Source organism: Lipotes vexillifer, unplaced genomic scaffold (assembly GCF_000442215.2).
Source record: "Lipotes vexillifer unplaced genomic scaffold, Lipotes_vexillifer_v1.1 scaffold602, whole genome shotgun sequence".
NCBI classification, from domain to species: domain Eukaryota; kingdom Metazoa; phylum Chordata; class Mammalia; order Artiodactyla; family Lipotidae; genus Lipotes; species Lipotes vexillifer.
The window spans coordinates 3,383,231-3,404,530 of record NW_006790307.1 but is presented as its reverse complement, the minus strand read 5'-3'; the positions used below and the strand labels follow the sequence as shown (position 1 = coordinate 3,404,530).

General features: G+C 40.1%; 1 protein-coding gene across 1 annotated transcript in view; it reads left to right on the top strand.

The window, feature by feature from the left end:
• Positions 1-2,404: 2,404 nt before the first annotated feature.
• The window catches only part of CAND1 (cullin associated and neddylation dissociated 1), a 55,833-nt gene continuing 36,937 nt past the window's right edge, over positions 2,405-21,300 (top strand). The window contains exon 1 of the mRNA XM_007463576.1: positions 2,405-2,894. Within this exon, the coding sequence (XP_007463638.1) occupies positions 2,827-2,894 (68 nt within the window). The 5' untranslated portion in view covers positions 2,405-2,826. The remainder of the gene's footprint in view (positions 2,895-21,300) is intronic.

Sequence of the window (21,300 nt, the reverse complement as noted above, 5' to 3'; positions counted from 1 at the left end):
CTGAACTTTTAAAACTGGTGAGTAGCCCTATAAAAACAGTGTTTTGGGAAACTCTAAACTGGCTATGTAGGATGGTTTGGGATAGGGACAAGACTGAGAATGTAGTAATAATAATAGCCAACTTTTATTAGATGTGTTCCATGACCTTTGTAAGTATGCAAAAAAATTAGTTATAAATATTATTATTAGGTTCTGGACAATGTGCTGAGCACTTTATATGGGATATCTGTTATGGACTGAATTGTGTCATTCCCGCCCCGCCCCATTCATATATTGAAGCCCTAACCTCCAGTATGACACTATTTGGAGATAGGGCCTTTAAAGAGGTAATTAAGGTTACATGAGGACACAATAAAGGCTAAATGAGGTTAAAAAGGTGGGGTCCTAATCCAGTATGACTGGTGTCCTTATAAGAGGAGAAAGAGATACCAGGCTGTGGGTGCATAGAGAAAAGGCTTTGTGAGAACAAAGGAAAAGGTGGCTGTCTGAAAGCCAAGGCTTCAGGAGAAACCCGCCTTGCTAGCTCACTGACCTTGGACCACCAGCCTCAAGTGAGAAAATAAATTTCTGTTGTTTAAGCCACCCAATCCGTGGTATTTTGTTATGGCAACCCTGGTGGACTAAGACAATAGCTAATTTGACTCTTAAAACAGCTCTATGGGGAAATACTCTGATGATCATTGTGTTACCCATGATGAAAGAGAGGTTCAGAGAGCTTAAAATGAATTGCCTACGACAGCTAATAAGTGGCAGTAAATAGGCTTTATATTTAAGCTAACTACAAATATTATAGTTCAGTTGGAAATTGATAAATGAAAGATTTGTACACACAAAAGGAAAAAACATGACTTTGTTCTCATTAGATTCAGGCTAAAAAAAGGGTTATCACTAGATGATTGAGATTTTAGGCCTTGGGGTTCACACAAGATAAATGACTGGCTTGTTTGTGTGTGATGTGTGTGTGGGGTGTGTGTGTATAGTTTATATTAAATACTGTGAAAAGGTTGTTCAGAGCAGAATGGAATTGTGGCTGAAGCACTCATGGAACCTAATAATAGCTAACTTGGGTAAAGTACAGGATACAGTTGGGTAAACGAGTAATGAGGGGAAATTTAAATATGAATTATTAGGTCAGAAAGTGTTTCATCTATTTTGTTATTGCCTATAACTATGCCTGTCTTTTCTAAGACACTAAATAACATTTGGTGAATATAGGAAAGAACGGTAAAGAAATGTTGAGATTTAATAACTGGAAGAAAGGAGCTATTTAAATTATTTTTTCCCCCCAACTAGAGCAATAACAGATTTAGACTGAATTTTCCTCGTCTCTTAACTGGGCTTTCTCTCTCTCTCTCTCTCTTTTTTTAAATTTTATTTTTAGGAAGGCTAGCTCCAATTCGAATGAACGAGATAAAAACATGGATACTGAAACACATGATTCGGTATCTCCGATTGCTGTGTGTGTATGTTTTAGGGAACAATAAAATAGCTGCAGGATTATTAATTCCACAAATGCTGAATACAGAGAGTAATCATTTAGCTATTCCAGATAAAAGGAATAAGCCCTGAATACAATCATCGGTCATCGGCCCTTGGTCTTACTATGGTCCTTACTGCTTTAGGGGTCTGGCTCTTCAATGCACGTTGGGAGTCCCCAGAAGAGGCTCAGCTGCCTTCAGAGGATGGGGCGACCATCACTCTCAGGGATTAGTGCTAGGAAGCCGCTACTAGGCCTCTGCCAAGAACATCAACTCATCCGCAATGCGCCTGCCCAGACCGCAGCAGCCTAGCTCTGCAGACACCCCACAACAGCCAAAAACAACTGTAAGAGAAAATTCGAATCTGCTGCAGAAACCTAATCCACCGTACTCCGAAGGATTTACTCAACACAGCTGCCTCGCCAGACTACAAATCCCAGCATTCAGGCCTCCCATGGAGCCAATGAGGAAGCTATAAGTTCCTTCAGCCAATCATATCTTGACCCAGTGTAACATGCGGACTGAATTCTGGGATTTGTGGTTTTCACGTGGCAACATTGCACCATCGTGGTTAAGGCAATGCAGGCCAAGCGTCCGATTCAGAACGAAAGCTCCTTCTAATAACTCTTCTGTTCGCCCCGAGTCTAACCTGTTAATTAGCTTTACTCCTAGGCCTTATGAGCCTTAAAAATCGTAATCTTTTTCTCTTACTGTCGTACAGGAAAAACAAGTTATTTTCGGATGAAGGTATCCTCGTCCCACTGGTCCCCAATCCTTTAACCGCCGCTTTCAAGTCTCGCGAGAACAGCCCCTTTGGCCGTTGTCATGCCTCCTGAAGGGCGGGTCACGCGAGGATTGACACAGGCTTCAGCCAACAGGATTGTCCTTTACCTAGCGTCTCCGCAGCGTGCGTGGGGAGACTTCCTTGAACCCTGACCTCAGCTTTCCGTAGCGTCCCGCGTCTGCCGCGCCCTCCCCCGGAGCGAAGGAGGCGGGTTTTGGCCTCTTGCCTTAGGGAGCGGGTTTGGAGGGAGTGGGAGTGGGACTGCCCCGAGTGGAAGTGTCTGCCTCTCCGGAGAGAGCCTGCTGTACTCCTCGCTGCTCATGAGCTCGTTTTCCGGCGAGCAGCGCCGTCGTTAGGCCGGCCCCGTAGCCTCTGCTTCCCCCGGGACAGGCCCACGCCTCGCCGGGGAGGGGGCAGCCCGTCCAGGCGCCTCCCTTGTCAGCGTCTGCGTCGCGCTGCGACCCTGGAAGCGGGAGCCGCGGCGAGCGAGAGGAGGAGCCCCAGCGGCGGCGGCGGCGGGCAGCAGCACGAGCAGCGCCGGCGGGCGGGATCGAGGCCGGCAACATGGCGAGCGCCTCGTACCACATTTCCAATTTGCTGGAAAAAATGACATCCAGCGACAAGGACTTCAGGTGAGGCCGAAATCCGACCCTCAGCTCCCCTCGGGGTCCCCCATCCGCGGCCCTGGCCCTCACTCAGGCCTTGCCCCACCCCTTTGGCCTTAACTGGTTGCTCGGCTTTGCGGAGTTCTCCGGGCCACCCTCCGCTCCCCGATCCCGGCAGGTCCCTTTCCTCGCCCACCTTCTAACCCCCTTCCCCCATTCTTTCCTCTAGGCCGTTGCCCGTCTCTGGTCCTAGGCCTCTTCTGCGTCCCCCACCGCATGCTCTGCCCTCCCAGGACGTGACTTTCGCGTCCCAGGTAGCGTGAAGGAGCGAGATCACGCACCATTGTGGGCAAGGGAGTCGCTCTACGCTTGGAGACCCGGAGGCCAGGCCTACCCGCCGGCCTGCCCGAGGCGCTAGGCCGCCCTGCTCCCAGGGCCAGAGCTGCTGCTGCTGCTGCCCACTCGGGGTCCCAGCTGCCGCCTCCTTTCTCGTAGATGTGAGCGGGCCTAGGTGCATTCAGCTCGAACGATTTGCTTTCTTTTCCAGCCCTTCGGGGATTGGGCTGTAAACTTTCTTTGGATTATCCCTTTCGTCAAGGTGGGAAGAAGGTGGAGGGGGAGCCAAGAGGGTGGAAACTTGACTCGTAGGGTTTTCCCGCCAGCATTTCTTGTCATTTTCCCTCGTCAGGCAAAAACCCAAGCAGGATCTCGGGGTTTCAGTCTCATTTCCTTATATCCAAAATTACTACTAGAAAGGTGAATTACTGAACCTGAAACAAAAAGGTGCAACAAGCAAGTGGGTCTTATTGAAAGGAGTTTTCTAATATGGGGATGGTGAATGTGAAGGTTTGTTATAAAGTTCTGTTCCAGGAGACTTGTACGGTTGGTTCCAAACCTTGGTCACATGCATATTGAAGAATTGTTATATTTTCACGGGTAATCTTGGTTTCTCTCCCTTTTTTTTTTTTTTTTTTGCACTACAGTAATTGTTACATTCCTTCCGTCCCGCCTTCTGTCCCATCACAAAATCAATCAACTCCCGATCTAATTAGCTTTTTATAGCTTTGATACTTGTTTTGTTCTCTAGTGGTTTTATTTTCTGTGCATTTTAAAGGGAAGAAAAAATAGTCTTCAATTTAAATTGTGGCTGACGGGCTTATTTGGTTTTTTTTGTATGTAACGGTACGTTTTAACACCTGAAAACACGCCCGAACCTTATGTACTAGGGAAATATTTTTTGATATGTGAAAGGAGAACCAAGAAAAATGTAATAATCTGTTCCTAATTAAATTAATATGTTGGCATATTAAAATGGCCAATGAAATACATTTTGGTTCTGTGACTTCATAGCCAGAAATGATTCTCAAAAAGTTTTGCTATCTAGGGAGTTTTTAAGTATTGTATTCAAAAATTTTTAAATTAGTTTGCTAATAATAAAGGTTCGAGTGTTCGTTTTTGGAAGAGACATGTTTATTTTGGGCATTAATATTTTTAGATTTGTGAGTTCTAGGGTCAAAATCAAGATTAAAATAAATAAAAGGTTTTGTTTGTTTTTTAAAGGATTAGAATGTTGTTTACTTCCATTTGGAGCTTTGCTTGCTCCCAATGCAAGCCATTAAAATTTAAATAAACATTTGAATGGAACATACATAAAAAACTTTAAGTAGGTAGAATGTGTGGTGTGATTTTTTACCCCCTCCCATTTCTGTCAGTTTGGCTCATTCTGTAAAAGTACTGGCTTTCATTCTGATTGTGTTCAGTTTTAGTCTAAAGATAGGACTTTCCCTATAATAGTACAGTTTTGTTCCACTAGTCAGACTTGTGTGTGGATAATATGTTTAGAATAAAGAAGTCAAGTCATGTGATAATACTGCATATGTGATTATTGACTGAAGCTTTCTTTCTTACATTTCCTCTAAAGGAAAGGTAATACGTACATGCTTGAGGAGTTTTTTGTTTTTGTTTTTTCTAATTATATGGAAGAGTAGTGCTCTGATGTTAAGGTATACTAGTGTTGAACTTGATAAGGATTATCTACTAATTTGGGCTTGAATAAGTTAAAACATTGCTTGGAGGATTACTCCTAAAAATGTGATACTGATAATATTTTTAATAGTTGGTGAATATTATAGAAGATATGCCTAAGAACAGTAAGTGACTTCCAGTAATTTGTCATTAAGATATTTTTAACAACTAAGTTTTTAAGACTTAATACGCTCAGACCATTCAGTAATAGACAAGTCTTGGGAACCAAAGCGCTATATATATTAAATTACTGACACTTAAGAGATTAATTAAAATAGCGTTTGCAGTCAAGTGTTTTGAAGATTTTTCCGTATTTGAATACATGTGTTCTATTTTTAAATGATGCTTTCTAATTTCTCATTAGAAATTTATTTACTTGTTTATTTTGCTGTAAATATCATAGTTATTGTTACATGTTTTAAAATACCTAGTGCTAGAAGGATCTTGAGGACAAGTAATTAACATTATAGAAAATCTAACATGTACAGACCACTCTACCTTGTGCTAAGGGGAGAAGAAGATAGTACATCCAAAAGGAAGAAAAAACATTTTTCTCATGGTGGAATCCAAAGGGAATATGACCTACCAGTTACAAATATGGGTGCTAGTCCTGTAGGATTCTTTGCTGTGATTTATCTGATATCTTGGACAGGCTACTTAGTTTGGGATTAAATTCACTTTTGAGAGACTTGTACATGGGTAATTACAAAAGGTCCCTTATAGGCCCAAATTTTCAGGTCTCTGAATAACTAAATAGTTTTTTTAATGTAAAGAAGGTAAAGAAATGGATGCAGACTTCAAAATTTTGGAATGTCAGCGTTTTTAAAGATTTTTGTTTTTTGGTAGGACTTAAATTATAGGCTCAATTTATTGGGGGGGAAAAACATAGTGTCCTTTTTTCTTGCATGTTTTAGTGTTCTGTGTTCTTCAAAGGTAGGATACTATGGTTTAGTGGCAGTAAGTAGTGATTCTGTAGATAACAGAATGAAAACTTTAATGTGTATAAACAAAGTGAATGCTGCACCTATAAATATTAATACTGAATATTCAGTGGGTTGAGGTAACTAATAAGGTTCTGCTTTTATTTTCATATGCTTCATCACCAGCTGAATTCCAGTATTCCAAGGAATCGAGAGCTAAAAAAATATTTTTACTATTCTTTTATTTCTCTGTACATAATTGTTAATGCTTACTGTGGACTTTATACACTTGATCCTTACAACTTTAGTAAAGTGGATACTAGCAATCTCTGTTTCAGCTGAGGAAACTTCAATCTGGTGATGCTGAGTGCTTGCCCAAGGCCAGTTAAACAGTAGTAGATCAGGGATTTCCAGATAGCCCCAGAGCATGAACTCTAAACTACCATATTGTACTTCTGCAAGATTTTGACTAGAGGACATTAAGAGTAAGACCTTAAATTTCAGTTCCCTCTAAGTTAGGCTTAGGGAGTATTTTGTGCTAGAAGATTAAATAATTCCCTGAGAGGGACGACAAAAAGTTGAAGGTAGTGCTTGCCTTCAGTATTCTCTGCATGCTTGTTGAGTGGTTAAGGCATTTGTAAAAACATAAATAACCCAGGGCAGTATGTAGTGTTCAGGCTTAAGTGGCAGAGAAGATGAAAGCAAGGAGATTCATTCATGTTCAAGGAGTGATCTTAGCTAGGTCTTGAGGTTCTAGGTAGGTGTGAAAGCACACAGTACAAACACCACTCTCCGGGTGGGGATAGGAATGGGTAGGGACCTTGTCTTACTGAACTGGATCCTCCACTTTATTTAGTGCCTTGGCCATGTGGGTTCTCAATAGATAACTTGTTTTACTTGAATTTGATTTTAATTCCAGAGTTAAAAAAGCATGTAAGGATTGGGGAAGTTTAAGAAGTCATTGTAAAATCTACCAATCTATTATTTTTAAATAACATTTGATACAATCTTAAAATAATTCACTGCACTGTAGAATTTCCTAGTTTGATTATGGTTTATATCACCAAATATATTTATGTGTTTTGACTATTGGAAGGCATTTGCCCTTGGAAACTGTTTAAAATGCTAATAAAAATCTCAGGCCTGTTACAGAATCATCAGTTTTCAGAGTTGGAAGGGAGCTTAGAGATCCTATAACATAGCTGAAAGTACTGTGTGGGCATTTACAATAATGTAACAGGAAAGACTACATTATCTGGACTGCTTGTGCTTGAAGAAAAGTAAGTTTAATCCGAAGAAATAGATTTGTAGAGATTAAGAAGGTGATTTCTGAGCATTTTCTAAGTTCTTTGTGCATTGATGGCATTAAGTTACACGATTTCACTTGTGATTTGGTGGGGAGGGATACAGGTATAGTACTGCTAACACTCATTATCAGCAATGATTAGGGCTTACTACTGAAAAAGAGGAGAAAGGGACCTCATTGAGGAAACTGAAGAAGAAAGATGACTAAAAATTAGTTTTATTTACATGAACGATATTAAGACTGTCCCAAGTCAATTCATAACTCTAAGAGAATCAATGAGAAAAAGTGAGACAGCAGTGTGGTGTGTACAAGATATATGAAAGATAATTGGTTCACTGGGTGATGCAGCTGGCCCGTAGCATTTAGATTTCTGTTGGAAACAAGGGTAAAATTGTGTTTATATATTAGAGGAAGGGTTTTGGAAACCACTCATTGTGCAGTACAAAGGATCTATTTCTACCAATATTATTATTTTTTAAACATCTTTATTGGAGTATAATTGCTTTACAATGGTGTTACTTTCTGCTTTACAACAAAATGAATCAGTTATATATATACATATGTTCCCATATCTCTTCCCTCTTGTGTCTCCCTCCCTCCCACCCTGCCTATCCCACCCCTCCAGGTGATCACAAAGCACCAAGCTGATCTCCCTGTGCTATGCGGCTGCTTCCCACTAGCTATCTACCTTACGTTTGGTAGTGTATATATGTCCATACCTCTCCCTCACTTTGTCACAGCTCACCCTTCCCCCTCCCCATATCCTCAAGTCCATTCTTTAGTAGATCTGTGTCTTTATTCCTGTCTTACCCCTAGGTTCTTCATGACATTTTTTTTTCTTAAATTCCATATATATGTGTTAGCATGGTATTTGTCTTCACTCTGTATGACAGACTCTAGATCTATCCACCTCATTACAAATAGCTCAATTTCGTTTCTTTTTATGGCTGAGTAATATTCCATTGTATATATGTGCCACATCTTCTTTATCCATTCATCCGACGACGGGCACTTAGGTTGTTTCCATCTCCGGGCTATTGTAAATAGAGCTGCAATGAACATTTTGGTACATGACTCTTTCTGAATTCTGGTTTCCTCAGGGTATATACCTAGTAGTGGGGGTCATATGGTAGTTCTATTTGTAGTTTTTTAAGGAACCTCCATACTGTTCTCTACAGTGGTTCTCTACAGTATCAATTTACATTCCCACCAACAGTGCAAGACGGTTCCCTTTTCTCCACACCCTCTCCAGCATTTATTGTTTCTAGATTTTTTGATGATGGCCATTCTGACTGGTGTGAGATGATATCTCATTGTAGTTTTGATTTGCATTTCTCTAATGATTAATGATGTTGAGCATTCTTTCATGTGTTTGTTGGCAGTCTGTATATCTTCTTTGGAGAAATGTCTATTTAGGTCTTCTGCCCATTTTTGGATTGGGTTGTTTGTTTTTTTGTTATTGAGCTGCATGAGCTGCTTGTAAATTTTGGAGATTAATCCTTTGTCAGTTGCTTCATTTGCAAATATTTTCTCCCATTCTGAGGGTTGTCTTTTGGTCTTGTTTATGGTTTCCTTTGCTGTGCAAAAGCTTTGAAGTTTCATTAGGTCCCATTTGTTTATTTTTGTTTTTATCTCCATTACTCTAGGAGATGGGTCAAAAAGGATCTTGCTGTGATTTATGTCATAGAGTGTCCTGCCTATATTTTCCTCTAAGAGATTGATAGTTTCTGCCCTTACATTTAGGTCTTTAATCCATTTTGAGCTTATTGTTGTGCATGGTGTTAGGGAGTGATCTAATCTCATACTTTTACATGTACCTGTCCAGTTTTCCCAGCACCACTTATTGAAGAGGCTGTCCTTTCTCCACTGTACATTCCTGCCTCCTTTATCAAAGATAAGGTGACCATATGTGCGTGGGTTTATCTCTGGGCTTTCTATCCTGTTCCATTGATCTATCTTTCTGTTTTTGTGCCAGTACCATACTGTCTTGATTACTGTAGCTTTGTAGTATAGTCTGAAGTCAGGGAGCCTGATTCCTCCAGCTCCCTTTTTCGTTCTCAAGATTGCTTTGGCTATTCGGGGTCTTTTGTGTTGCCATACAAATTGTGAAATTTTTTGTTCTGGTTCTGTGAAAAATGCCAGTGGTAGTTTGATAGGGATTGCATTGAATCTGTAGATTGCTTTGTGTAGTAGAGTCATTTTCACAATGTTGATTCTTCCAATCCAAGAACATGGTATATGTCTCCATCTATTTGTATCATCTTTAATTTCTTTCATCAGTGTCTTATAATTTTCTGTATACAGGTGTTTTGTCTCCTTAGGTAGGTTTATTCCTAGATATTTTATTCTTTTTGTTGCAATGGTAAGTGGGAGTTTTTTCTAGATTTCACTTCCAGATTTTTCATCATTAGTGTATAGGAATGCCAGAGATTTCTGTGCATTAATTTTGTATCCTTCTACTTTCCCAAATTCATTGGTTAGCTCTAGTAGTTTCCTGGTAGCATCTTTAGGATTCTCTATGTACAGTATCATGTCATCTGCAAACAGTGACAGCTTTACTTCTTCTTTTCCGATTTGGATTCCTTTTATTTCCTTTTCTTCTCTGATTGCTGTGGCTAAAACTTCCGAAACTATGTTGAATAAGAGTGGTGAGAGTGGGCAACCTTGTCTTTTCCTGATCTTAGTGGAAATGCTTTCCATTTTTCACCCTTGAGGACGGTGTTGGCTGTGGGTTTGTCATATATGGCCTTTATTATGTTGAGGAAAGTTCCCTCTATGCCTGCTTTCTGCAGGGTTTTTTTTATCATAAATGGGTGTTGAAATTTGTTGAAAGCTTTCTCTGCATCTATTGAGATGATCATATGGTTTTTCTCCTTCAATTTGTTAATATGGTGTATCACGTTGATTGATTTGCATATACTGAAGAATCCTTGCATTCCTGGAATAAACCCCACTTGATCATGGTGTATGATCCGTTTAATGTGCTGTTGGATTCCGTTTGCTAGTATTTTGTTGAGGATTTTTGCATCTATGTTCATCAGTGATATTGGCCTGTAGTTTTCTTTCTTTGTGACATACTTGTCTGGTTTTGGTATCAGGGTGATGGTGGCCTCGTAGAATGAGTTTGGGAGTGTTCCTCCCTCTGCTATATTTTGGAGGCGTTTGAGAAAGATAGGTGTTAGCTCTTCTGTAAATGTTTGATAGAATTCCCCTGTGAAGCCATCTGGTCCTGGGCTTTTGTTTGTTGGAAGATTTTTAATCACAGTTTCAATTTCAGTGCTTGTGATTGGTCTGTTCATATTTTCTATTTCTTTCCCTGTTCAGTCTTGGCAGGTTGTGCCTTTTTAAGAATTTGTCCATTTCTTCCAGGTTGTCCATTTTATTGGCATAGAATTGCTTGTAGTAATCTTCCATGATCTTTTGTATTTCTGCAGTGTCAGTTGTTACTTCTCCTTTTTCATTTCTAATTCTGTTGATTTGAGTCTTTTCCCTTTTTTCTTGATGAGTCTGGCTAATGGTTTATCAATTTTGTTTATCTTCTCAAAGAACCAGCTTTTAGTTTTATTGATCTTTGCTATTGTTTCCTTCATTTCTTTTTCATTTATTTCTGATCTGATTTTTATGATTTCTTTCCTTCTGCTAACTTTGGGGTTTTTTGGTTCTTCTTTCTCTAATTGCTTTAGGTGCAAGGTTAGGTTGTTTATTCGAGATGTTTCCTGTTTCTTAAGGTAGGATTGTATTGCTATAAACTTCCCTCTTAGAACTGCTTTTGCTGCATCCCATAGATTTTGGGTCGTTGTGTCTCCATTGTCATTTGTTTCTAGGTATTTTTTGATTTCCTCTTTGATTGCTTTAGTGATCACTTCGTTATTAAGTAGTGTATTGGTTAGCCTCCTGTGTTTGTATTTTTTACAGATCTTTTCCTGTAATTGATATCTAGTCTCATAGCGTTGTGGTCGGAAAAGATACTTGATACAATTTCAATTTTCTTAAATTTACCAAGGCTTGATTTGTGACCCAAGATATGATCTATCCTGGAGAATGTTCCATGAGCACTAGAGAAAAATATGTATTCTGTTGTTTTTGGATGGAATGTCCTATAAATATCAATTAAGTTCATCTTGTTTAATGTATCATTTAAAGCTTATGTTTCCTTATTTATTTTCATTTTGGTTGATCTGTCCATTGGTGAAAGTGGGGTGTTAAAGTCCCCTACTATGAATGTGTTACTGTCGATTTCCCCTTTTATGGCTGTTAGTATTTGTCTTATGTATTGAGGTGCTCCTATGTTGGGTGCATAAATACTTAAAATTGTTATGTCTTCTTCTTGGATCGATCCCTTGATCATTATGTAGTGTCCTTTGTCTCTTCTAATAGTCTTTATTTTAAAGTCTATTTTGTCTGATATGAGAATTGCTACTCCAGCTTTCTTTTGGTTTCCATTTGCATGAAATATCTTTTTCCATCCCCTTACTTTCAGTCTGTATGTGTCTCTAGGTCTGAAGTGGGTCTCTTGTAGACAGCATATATACAGGTCTTGTTTTTGTATCCATTCAGCCAGTCTGTGTCTTTTGGTGGGAGCATTTAGTCCATTTACGTTTAAGGTAATTATTGATATGTATGTTCCTATTCCCATTTTCTTAATTGTTTTGGGTTCGTTATTGTAGGTCTTTTCCTTCTCTTGTGTTTCTTGCCTAGAGAAGTTCCTTTAGCAGTTGTTGTAGAGCTGGTTTGGTGGTGCTGAACTCTCAGCTTTTGCTTGTCTGTAAAGGTTTTAATTTCTCCATCAAATCTGAATGAGATCCTTGCTGGGTAGAGTAATCTTGATTGCAGGTTTTTCTCCTTCATCACTTTCAATATGTCCTGCCAGTCCCTTCTGGCTTGCAGAGTTTCTGCTGAAAGATCAGCTGTTAACCTTATGGGGATTCCCTTGTGTGTTATTTGTTGTTTTTCCCTTGCTGCTTTTAATATGTTTTCTTTGTATTTAATTTTTGACAGTTTGATTAATATGTGTCTTGGCGTATTTCTCCTTGGATTTATCCTGTATGGGACTCTCTGTGCTTCCTGGACTTGATTGACTATTTCCTTTCCCATATTAGGGAAGTTTTCAACTATAATCTCTTCAAATATTTTCTCAGTCCCTTTCTTTTTCTCTTCTTCTGGAACCCCTATAATTCAAATATTGGTGCGTTTAATGTTGTCCCAGAGGTCTCTGAGACTGTCCTTAGTTCTTTTCATTCTTGTTTCTTTATTGTGCTATGCAGTAGTTATTTCCACTATTTTATCTTCCAGGTCACTTATCCGTTCTTCTGCCTCAGTTATTCTGCTATTGATCCTCCCATCTAGAGTATTTTTCATTTCATTTATTGTGTTGTTCATCATTGTCTGTTTCATCTTTATTTCTTCTAGGTCCTTGTTAACTGCTTCTTGCATTTTGTCCATTCTATTTCCAAGATTTTGGATCATCTTTACTATCATTATTCTGAACTCTTTTTCAGGTAGACTGCCTATTTCCTCTTCATTTGTTAGGTCTGGTGGGTTTTTATCTTGCTCCTTCATCTGCTGTGTGTTTTTCTGTCTTCTCATTTTGCTTATCTTACTGTGATTGGGTTCACCTTTTTGCAGGCTGCAAGTTCGTAGCTCCCGTTGTTTTTGATGTCTGTCTCCAGTGGCTAAGGTTGGTTCAGTGGGTTTTCCTGGTGGAGGGGACTAGTGCCTGTGTTCTGGTGGATGAGGCTGGATCTTGTCTTTCTGGTGGGCAGGTCCACGTTTGGTGGTGTGTTTTGGGGTGTCTGTGGACTTATTATGATTTTAGGCAGCCTCTCTGCTAATGGGTGGGGTTGTGTTCCTGTCTTGCTAGTTGTTTGGCATAGGATGTTCAGCACTGTAGCTTGCTGGTCGTTGAGTGAAGCTGGGTGCTGGTGATGAGATGGAGATCTCTGGGAGATTTTCGCTGTTTGGTATTATGTGGCTCTGGGAGGTCTCTTGTGGACCAGTGTCCTGAAGTTGGCTCTCCCACCTCAGAAGCCCAGCACTGACTTCTGGCTGCAGTACCAAGAGCCTTTCATCCACACGGCTCAGAATAAAAGGGAGAAAAAGTAGAAAGAAACCATTAGTAGAAGAAAGGAAGGAAGGGAGGAAGAGAAAGGAGGGAGGGAGGGAGGAGGGAAGGAAGGAAAAAAAAAGAAGATAAAGTAAAATAAAATAAAGTAAGATAAAATATAATAAAGTTATTAAAATAAAAAAATAATTATTAAGAGAAAAAACAGAACCAAAAAAAACGGACGGATAGAGCCCTAGGACAAATGGTGGAAGCAAAGCTGTACAGACAAAATATCACACAGAAGCATACACATACACACTCACAAAAAGAGGAAAAGGGGAAAAAAATCATAAATCTTGCTCTCAAAGTCCACCTTCTCAATTTGTGATGATTCGTTGTCTAAAGGAGGGAAGGAAGGAAGGAAATAAAATAGTTATTAAAATAAAAGTAATTATTAAGAAAAAATTTTTAAAAAATGGACGGATAGAACCCTTGGTATGATTCCTCAATTTGTGATGATTAGTTGTCTATTCAGGTATTGCACAGATGCAGGGTACATCAAATTGACTGTGGAGCTTTAATCTGCTGCTTCTGAGGCTGCTGGGAGAGATTTCCCTTTCTCTTCTTTATTCTCACAGCTCTCAGGGGCTCAGCTTTGGATTTGGCCCTGCCTCTGCGTGTAGGTCGCCGGAGGGCGTCTGTTCTTCGCTCAGACAGGATGGGGTTAAAGGAGCCGCTGATTCGGGCGCTCTGGCTCACTCAGGCCGGGGGGAGGGAGGGGCACGGAGTGTGGGGCGAGCCTGCGGCGGCAGAGGCCAGCGTGACGTTGCACCAGCCTGAGGCGCGCCGTGTGTTCTCCCGGGGGAGTTGTCCCTGGGTCCCGGGACCCTGGCATTGGTGGGCTGCAAAGGATCCCCGGAAGGGTGGTGTGGATAGTGACCTGTGCTCGCACACAGGCTTCTTGGTGGCGGCAGCGGCAGCCTTAGCGTCTCATGCCCGTCTCTGGGGTCCGCGCTTTTAGCCGCGGCTCGCGCCCGTCTCTGGAGCTCCTTTAAGCAGCGCTCTTAATCCCCTCTCCTCGCGCACCAGGAAACAAAGAGGGAAGAAAAATTCTCTTGCCTCTTCGGCAGGTCCAGACTTTTCCCCGGACTCCCTCCCTTCTAGCCGTGGCGCACTAACCCCCTGCAGGCTGTGTTCATGCCGCCAACCCCAGTCCTCTCCCTGCGCTGCGACCGAAGCCCGAGCCTCAGCTCCCAGCCCCGGCCACCCCGGCGGGTGAGCAGACAAGCCTCTCGGGCTGGTGAGTGCCGGTCGGCACCGATCCTCTGTGCGGGAATCTCCCCGCTTTGCCCTCCGCGCCCCTGTTGCTGTGCTCCCCTCCGCGGCCCCGAAGCTTCCCACCTCCGCCACCCGCAGGCTCTGCCCGAGAAGGGCCTTCCTAGTGTGTGGAGACCTTTCCTCCTTCACAGCTCCCTCCCGCTGGTGCAGGTCCCGTCCCTATCCTTTTGTCTCTGTTTATTTTTTTTTCTTTTGCCCTACCCAGGTACGTGGGGGATTTCTTGCCTTTTGGGAGGTCTGAGGTCTTCTGCCAGCGTTCAGTAGGTGTTCTGTAGGAGTTGTTCAATGTGTAGATGTATTTCTGGTGTATCTGTGGGGAGGAAGGTGATCTCTGCGTCTTACTCTTCCGCCATCTTCGCTCATTTTACCATTATTTTTGCTTCTCTAATTGGATTTACTAAAGATGAATAAGTTCTCTCCTCAGTGAACTTTCAGTCGCCAAGTGTGCGTGTTGCAGTCTGACTGTCTTGCTCATAAGTTTTTGCAGAGCTTCGCACAGTTTCTAATGATGGTACCCCCAAAATACTTGAATAAATCAATGAGATGGCACTGCCTGTAGGTTAATCCACCTGGGACTCCCATAAAAGTCTGAAAGTTAACATCTTAACTTCCTCCTCTCCCACCTTAAACCTTTTTTATTCTTATTTTGTTGTGTTATATTACCATCCACCAAATGTCCCAGTTTGAAAGCTTGATGTCACCCTTTCCTCTTTACCTTAGTTCCCTGATGAGTATTTTTCAAATTAGTCTCTCTCAGGCCTCTTTTTAATCTTTTGGTAATTCTTCCATTAGAATTTTCTTCCTAAATATCACAGCTGATCATTGCCTTCTGCACTAATTCCCATAGACTACGAGATAAACTCTAAACTTAGAGGTTGCCCACCTAGGCTTACTGAAATTACTCTCCCTCAAATCCCTAACAATCTCCAGGTAACTAATTTAGTGGGTGTTTTCTTTGCTCTTTTATTTGATATGTAATGTAAGCACTGTTTACCACTTTTTTCTTCTTGATATTCTCTTATATGTATAGATGTCCCTCACAGGTTTGGTTTGTTACCATTTAGTGAGGGAGAACACATACTATGGGATATCTCAGTAAGAGGGTGTTAGGACCTATTTGGGTAATTTTGGGAAGGAAGCAGAGCTTTGCTTTAGATTGGATGTTGTCAGAAAGGGGCAATTCTTTTAAAAAAAATTTTTTTTTATTATTACTTTTTATACAGCAGGTTCTTATTAGTCATCAGTTTTATACACATCAGTGGATACATGTCAATCCCAATCACCCAATTCAGTACACCACCATCCCCACCTGCCTGGTGTTTTCCCCCTTGGTGTCCATATGTTTGAGTTCTACATCTGTGTCTCAACTTCTGCCCTGCAAACCAGTTCATCTGTACCATTTGTCTAGGTTCCATATACATGTGTTAATATATGATATTTGTTTTTCTCTTTCTGACTTACTTCACTCTGTATGACAGTCTCTAGGTCCATCTACTTCTCAACAAATGACTCAATTTCGTTCCTTTTTATGGCTAAGTAATATTCCATTGTATATATATACCACATTTTTTTTATCCATTCATCTGTCAGTGGGCATTTAGGTTGCTTCCATGATCTGGCTATTGTAAATAGTGCTGCAGTGAACATTGGGGTGCGTGTGTCATTTTGAATTATGGTTTTCTCTGGGTATATGCCCAGTAGTGAGATTGCTGGATCATATGGTAAGTCTATTTTTAGTTTTTTAAAGAACCTCCATACTGTTCTCCATAGTGGCTGTATCAATTTACATTCCCACCAACAGTGCAAGAGGGTTCTCTTTTCTCCACACCCTCTCCAGCATTTGTTGTTTGTAGATTTTCTGATGATGCCCATTCTAACTGGTGTGAGGTGATAGCTCATTGTAGTTTTGATTTGCATTTCTCTAATAATTAGTGATGTTGAGCAGCTTTTCATGTGCTTCTTGGCCATCTGTATGTCTTCTTTGGAGAAATGTCTGTTTAGGTCTTCTACCCATTTTTGGATTGGGTTGTTTGTTTCTTTAATATTGAGCTGCATGAGCTGTTTATGTATTTTGGAGATTAATCCTTTCTCCCTTGATTCGTTTGCAAATATTTTCTCCCATTCTGAGGGTTGTCTTTTCGTCTTGTTTATGATTTCCTTTGCTGTGCAAAAGCTTTGAAGTTTCATTAGGTCCCGTTTGTTTATTTTTGTTTTCATTTCCATTACTCTAAGAGGTGGATCAAAAAAGATCTTGCTGTGATTTATGTCAGAGTGTTCTTCCTATGTTTTCCTCTAAGGGTTTTATAGTGTCCGGTCTTAAATTTAGGTCTGGAATCCATTTTGAGTTTATGTTTGTGTATGGTGTTAGGGAATGTTCTAATTTCATTCATTTACATGTAGCTGTCCAGTTTTCCCAGCACCAGTTATTGAAGAGACTGTCTTTTCTCCATTGTATATCCTTGCCTCCTTTGTCATAGATTGGTTGACCATAGGTGCATGGGTTTATCTCTGGGCTTTCTATCTTGTTCCACTGATCAGTGTTTCTGTTTTTGTGCCAGTACCATATTGTCTTGATTACTGTAGCTTTGTAATATAGTCTGAAGACAGGGAGTCTGATTCCTCCAGCTCTGTTTTATTCCCTCAGGACTGCTTTGGCTCTTTGGGGTCTTTTGTATCTCCATACAAATTTTAAGATTATTTGTTCTAGGTCCGTAAAAAATGCCATTGGTAATTTGATAGGGATTGCATTGAATCTAGATTGCTTTGGGTAGTATAGTCATTTTCACAATATTGATTCTTCCAATCCAAGAACATGGTATTTCTCTCCATCTCTTGGTATCATCTTTAATTTCTTTCATCACTGTCTTATAGTTTTCTGCATACAGGTCTTTTGTCTCCTAGGTAGGTTTATTCCTAGGTATTTTATTCTTTTTGTTGCAATGGTAAATGGGAGTGTTTGCTTAATTTCTCTTTCAGATTTTTCATCATTATTGTATAGGAATGCCAGAGATTTCTGTGCATTAATTTTGTATCCTGCAACTTTACCAAATTCACTGATTAGCTCTAGTAGTTTTCTGGTGGCATCTTTAGGATTCTATGTATAGTATCATGTCATCTGCAAACAGTGACAGTTTTACTTCTTCTTTTCCAATTTGTATTCCTTTTATCTCTTTTTCTTCTCTGATTGCCATGGCTAGGACTTCCAAGACTATGTTGAATAATAGTGGTGAGAGTGGACATCCTTGTCTCGTTCCTGATCTTAGAGGAAATGCTTTCAGTTTTTCACCATTGAGAATGTTTGCTGTGGGTTTGTCGTATATGGCCTTTACTATGTTGAGGTAGCTTCCCTCTGTGCCCACTTTCTGGAGAGTTTTTATCATAAATGGGTGTTGAATTTTGTCAAAAGCTTTTTCTGCATCTTTTGAGATGATCATATGGTTTTTATTCTTCAAAATGTTAATATGGTGTATCACACTGATTGATTTGTGTATATTGAAGAATCCTTGTATCCTTGGTATAAATCCCACTTGATCATGGTGTATGATCCTTTTAATGTGCTGTTGGATTCTGTTTGCTAGTATTTTATTCAGGATTTTTTTTTTTTTTTTTTTGCGATATGCGGGCCTCTCACTATTGTGGCCTCTCCAGTTGCGGAGCACAGGCTCTGGATGCGCAGGCTCAGCGGCCATGGCTCATGGGCCCAGCCACTCCGCGGCATGTGGGATCTTCCCAGACCGGGGCACGAACCCATGTCCCTTGCATCGGCAAGTGGACTTTCAACCACTGCGCTACCAGAGAAGCCCTTGTTGAGGATTTTTGCATCTATATTAATCAGTGATATTGGTCTGTAATTTTCTTTTTTTGTAGTATCTTGTCTGGTTTTGGTATTAGGGTGATGGTGGCCTCATAGAATGTGTTTGGGAGGGTTCCTTCCTCTGCAAATTTTTGGAAGAGTTTGAGAAGGATAGGTGTTAACTCTTCTCTAAATGTTTGATAAAATTGACCTGTGAAGCCATCTGGTCCTGGACTTTTGTTTGTTGGAAGACTTTTAATCACAGTTTCAATTTCATTACCTGTGATGGGTCTGTTCATATTCTCTATTTCTTCCTGGTTCAGTCTTGGAAGGTTATACCTTTCTAAGAATTTGTCCATTTCTTCCAGGTTGTCCATTTTATTGGCATAGAGTTGCTTGTAGTAGTCTCTTAGGATGCTTTGTATTTCTGCGGTGTCTGTTGTAACTTCTCCTTTTTCATTTCTAATTTTATTGATTTGAGTCCTCTCCCTCTTTTTCTTGATGAGTCTGGCTAATGGGTTATCAATTTTGTTTATCTTCTCAAAGAACCAGCTTTTAGTTTTATTGATCTTTGCTATTGTTTTCTTTGTTTGTATTTCATTTATTTCTGCTCTGATCTTTATGATTTCTTTCCTTCTGTTAACTTTGGGTTTTGTTTGTTCTTCTTTCTCTAGTTCCTTTAGGTGTGAGGTTAGATTTTTTATTTGAGATATTTCTTGTTTCTTGAGGTAGGCTTGTATAGCTATAAACTTCCCTTTTAGAACTCCTTTTGCTGCATCCCATTTGGATCGTCTTGTTTTCATCATCAGTTGTCTCTAGGTATTTTTTGATTTCCTCTTTGATTTCTTCAGTGATCTCTTGGTTATTTAGTAATGTATTGTTTAGCCTCCATGTGTTTGTGTTTTTAATTTTTTTTTCCCTGTAGTTCATGTCTAATCTCATAGTGTTGTGGTCAGAAAAGATGCTTGATATGATTTCAATTTTTTAAAATTTACTGAGGCTTGATTTGTGACCCAAGATGTGATCTATCCTGGAGAATGTTCTGTGTGCATTTGAGAAGAAAGTGTAATCTGCTGTTTTTGGATGGAATGCCCTATAAATATCAGTTAAATCCATCTTGTTCAATGTGTCATTTTAAAGCTTGTATTTCCTTATTTCTTTTCATTTTGGATGATCTGTCCATTGGTTTAAGAGAGGTGTTAAAGTCTCCCACTATTATTGTGTTACTGTCAGTTTCCTCTTTTATAGATGTTAGCAGTTGCCTTATGTATTTAGGTGCTCCTATGTTGGGTGCATACATATTTATAATTGTTATATCTTCTTCTTGGATTGATCCCATGATCATTATGTAGTGTCCTTTGTCTCTTGTAACATTCTTTATTTTAAAGTCTTTTTTATGTGATATGAGTATAGCTACTCCAGCTGTCCTTTGATTTCTATTTGCGAATATCTTTTTATGTGATATGAGTATAGCTACTCCAGCTGTCCTTTGATTTCTATTTGCATGGAATATCTTTTTCCATCCCCTCACTTTCAGTCTTTGTGTGTCCCTAGGTCTGAAGTGGGTCTCTTGTAGACAGCATATATATGGGTCTTGTTTTTGTATCCATTCAGCCAGTCTGTGTCTTTTGGTTGGAGCATTTAATCCATTCATGTTTAAGGCAATTATCGATATGTATGTTCCTATGACCATTTTCCTAATTGTTTTGGGTTTGTTTTTATAGGTCCTCTTCTTTTGTGTTTCCCACTTAGAGAAGTTCCTTTAGCATTTGTTGTAGAGCTGGTTTGGTGGTGCTGAATTCTCTTAGCTTTTGCTTGTCTGTAAAGCTTTTGATTTCTCCATCAAATCTGAATGAAATCCTTGCTGGGTAGAGTAATCTTGGTTGTAGGTTCTTCCCTTTCATCACTTTAAGTATATCATGCCACTCCCTTCTGGCTTGTAGAGTTTCTGGTGGGAAATCAGCTGTTAATCTTATGGGCGTTCCCTTGTATGTTGTTTGTCGTTTTCCTCTTGCTGCTTTCAGTAATTTTTCTTTGTCTTTAATTTTTGCCAATTTGATTACTATGTGTCTCTGTGTGTTTCTCCTTGGGTTTATCCTGTATGGGATTCACTGTGCTTCCTGGACTTGGGTGGCTATTTCCTTTCCCATAAGTTTTTGACTGTAATCTCTTTAAGTATTTTCTCAGGTCCTTTCTCTCTCTCTTCTCCTTCTGGGACCCCTATAACGTGAACGTTGTTGCATTTAATGTTGTCCCAGAAGTCTCTTAGGTTGTCTTCATTTCTTTTCATTCTTTTTTCTTTATTCTGTTCTGCAGCAGTGAATTCCACCATTCTGTCTTCCAGGTCACTTATCCGTTCTTCTACCTCAGTTATTCTGCTATTGATTCCTTCTAGTGTAGTTTTCGCTTCAGTTATTGTATCGTTCATCTCTGTTTGTTTGTTCTTTAATTCTTCTAGGTCTTTGTTAAATATTTCTTGCATCTTCTCGATCTTTGCCTCCATTGTCTTTCCGAGGTCCTGGATCATCTTCACTATCATTATTCTGAATTCTTTTTCTGGAAGGTTGCCTATCTTCACTTCATTTAGTTGTTTTTCTGGGGTTTTATCTTGTTCCTTCATCTGGTACATAGCCCTCTGCCTTTTCATTTTGTCTATCTTTCTGTGAATGTAGAAAGGGGCAATTCTGTCATTTGACATCTTAATAAATGTTATAAGGAGGGCATAGTAAAACAGAGGGAAAGCTATAATTGGTAAAGAAGTAGCAGTCACTCATTTAGTTAGGAGGATGTTTGGTATTTTATGTTGCTAAGTGAACTTACCTGAAATGGATGTTCTGTGTGTGTTTATACCCAGGAAAAAAATATGCTTTCCCTGAAAGCATCAGATCTGTTTGGGTTATTCATTTGGATGTTATCATTGAAGTTTAGGTATGAGCCTTAGAACAGTTCCTGGATTGTAGGGGCTGCTGGGTCACCGCCCCCCCCCCCCCCCCCCCCCCCCCCCCCCC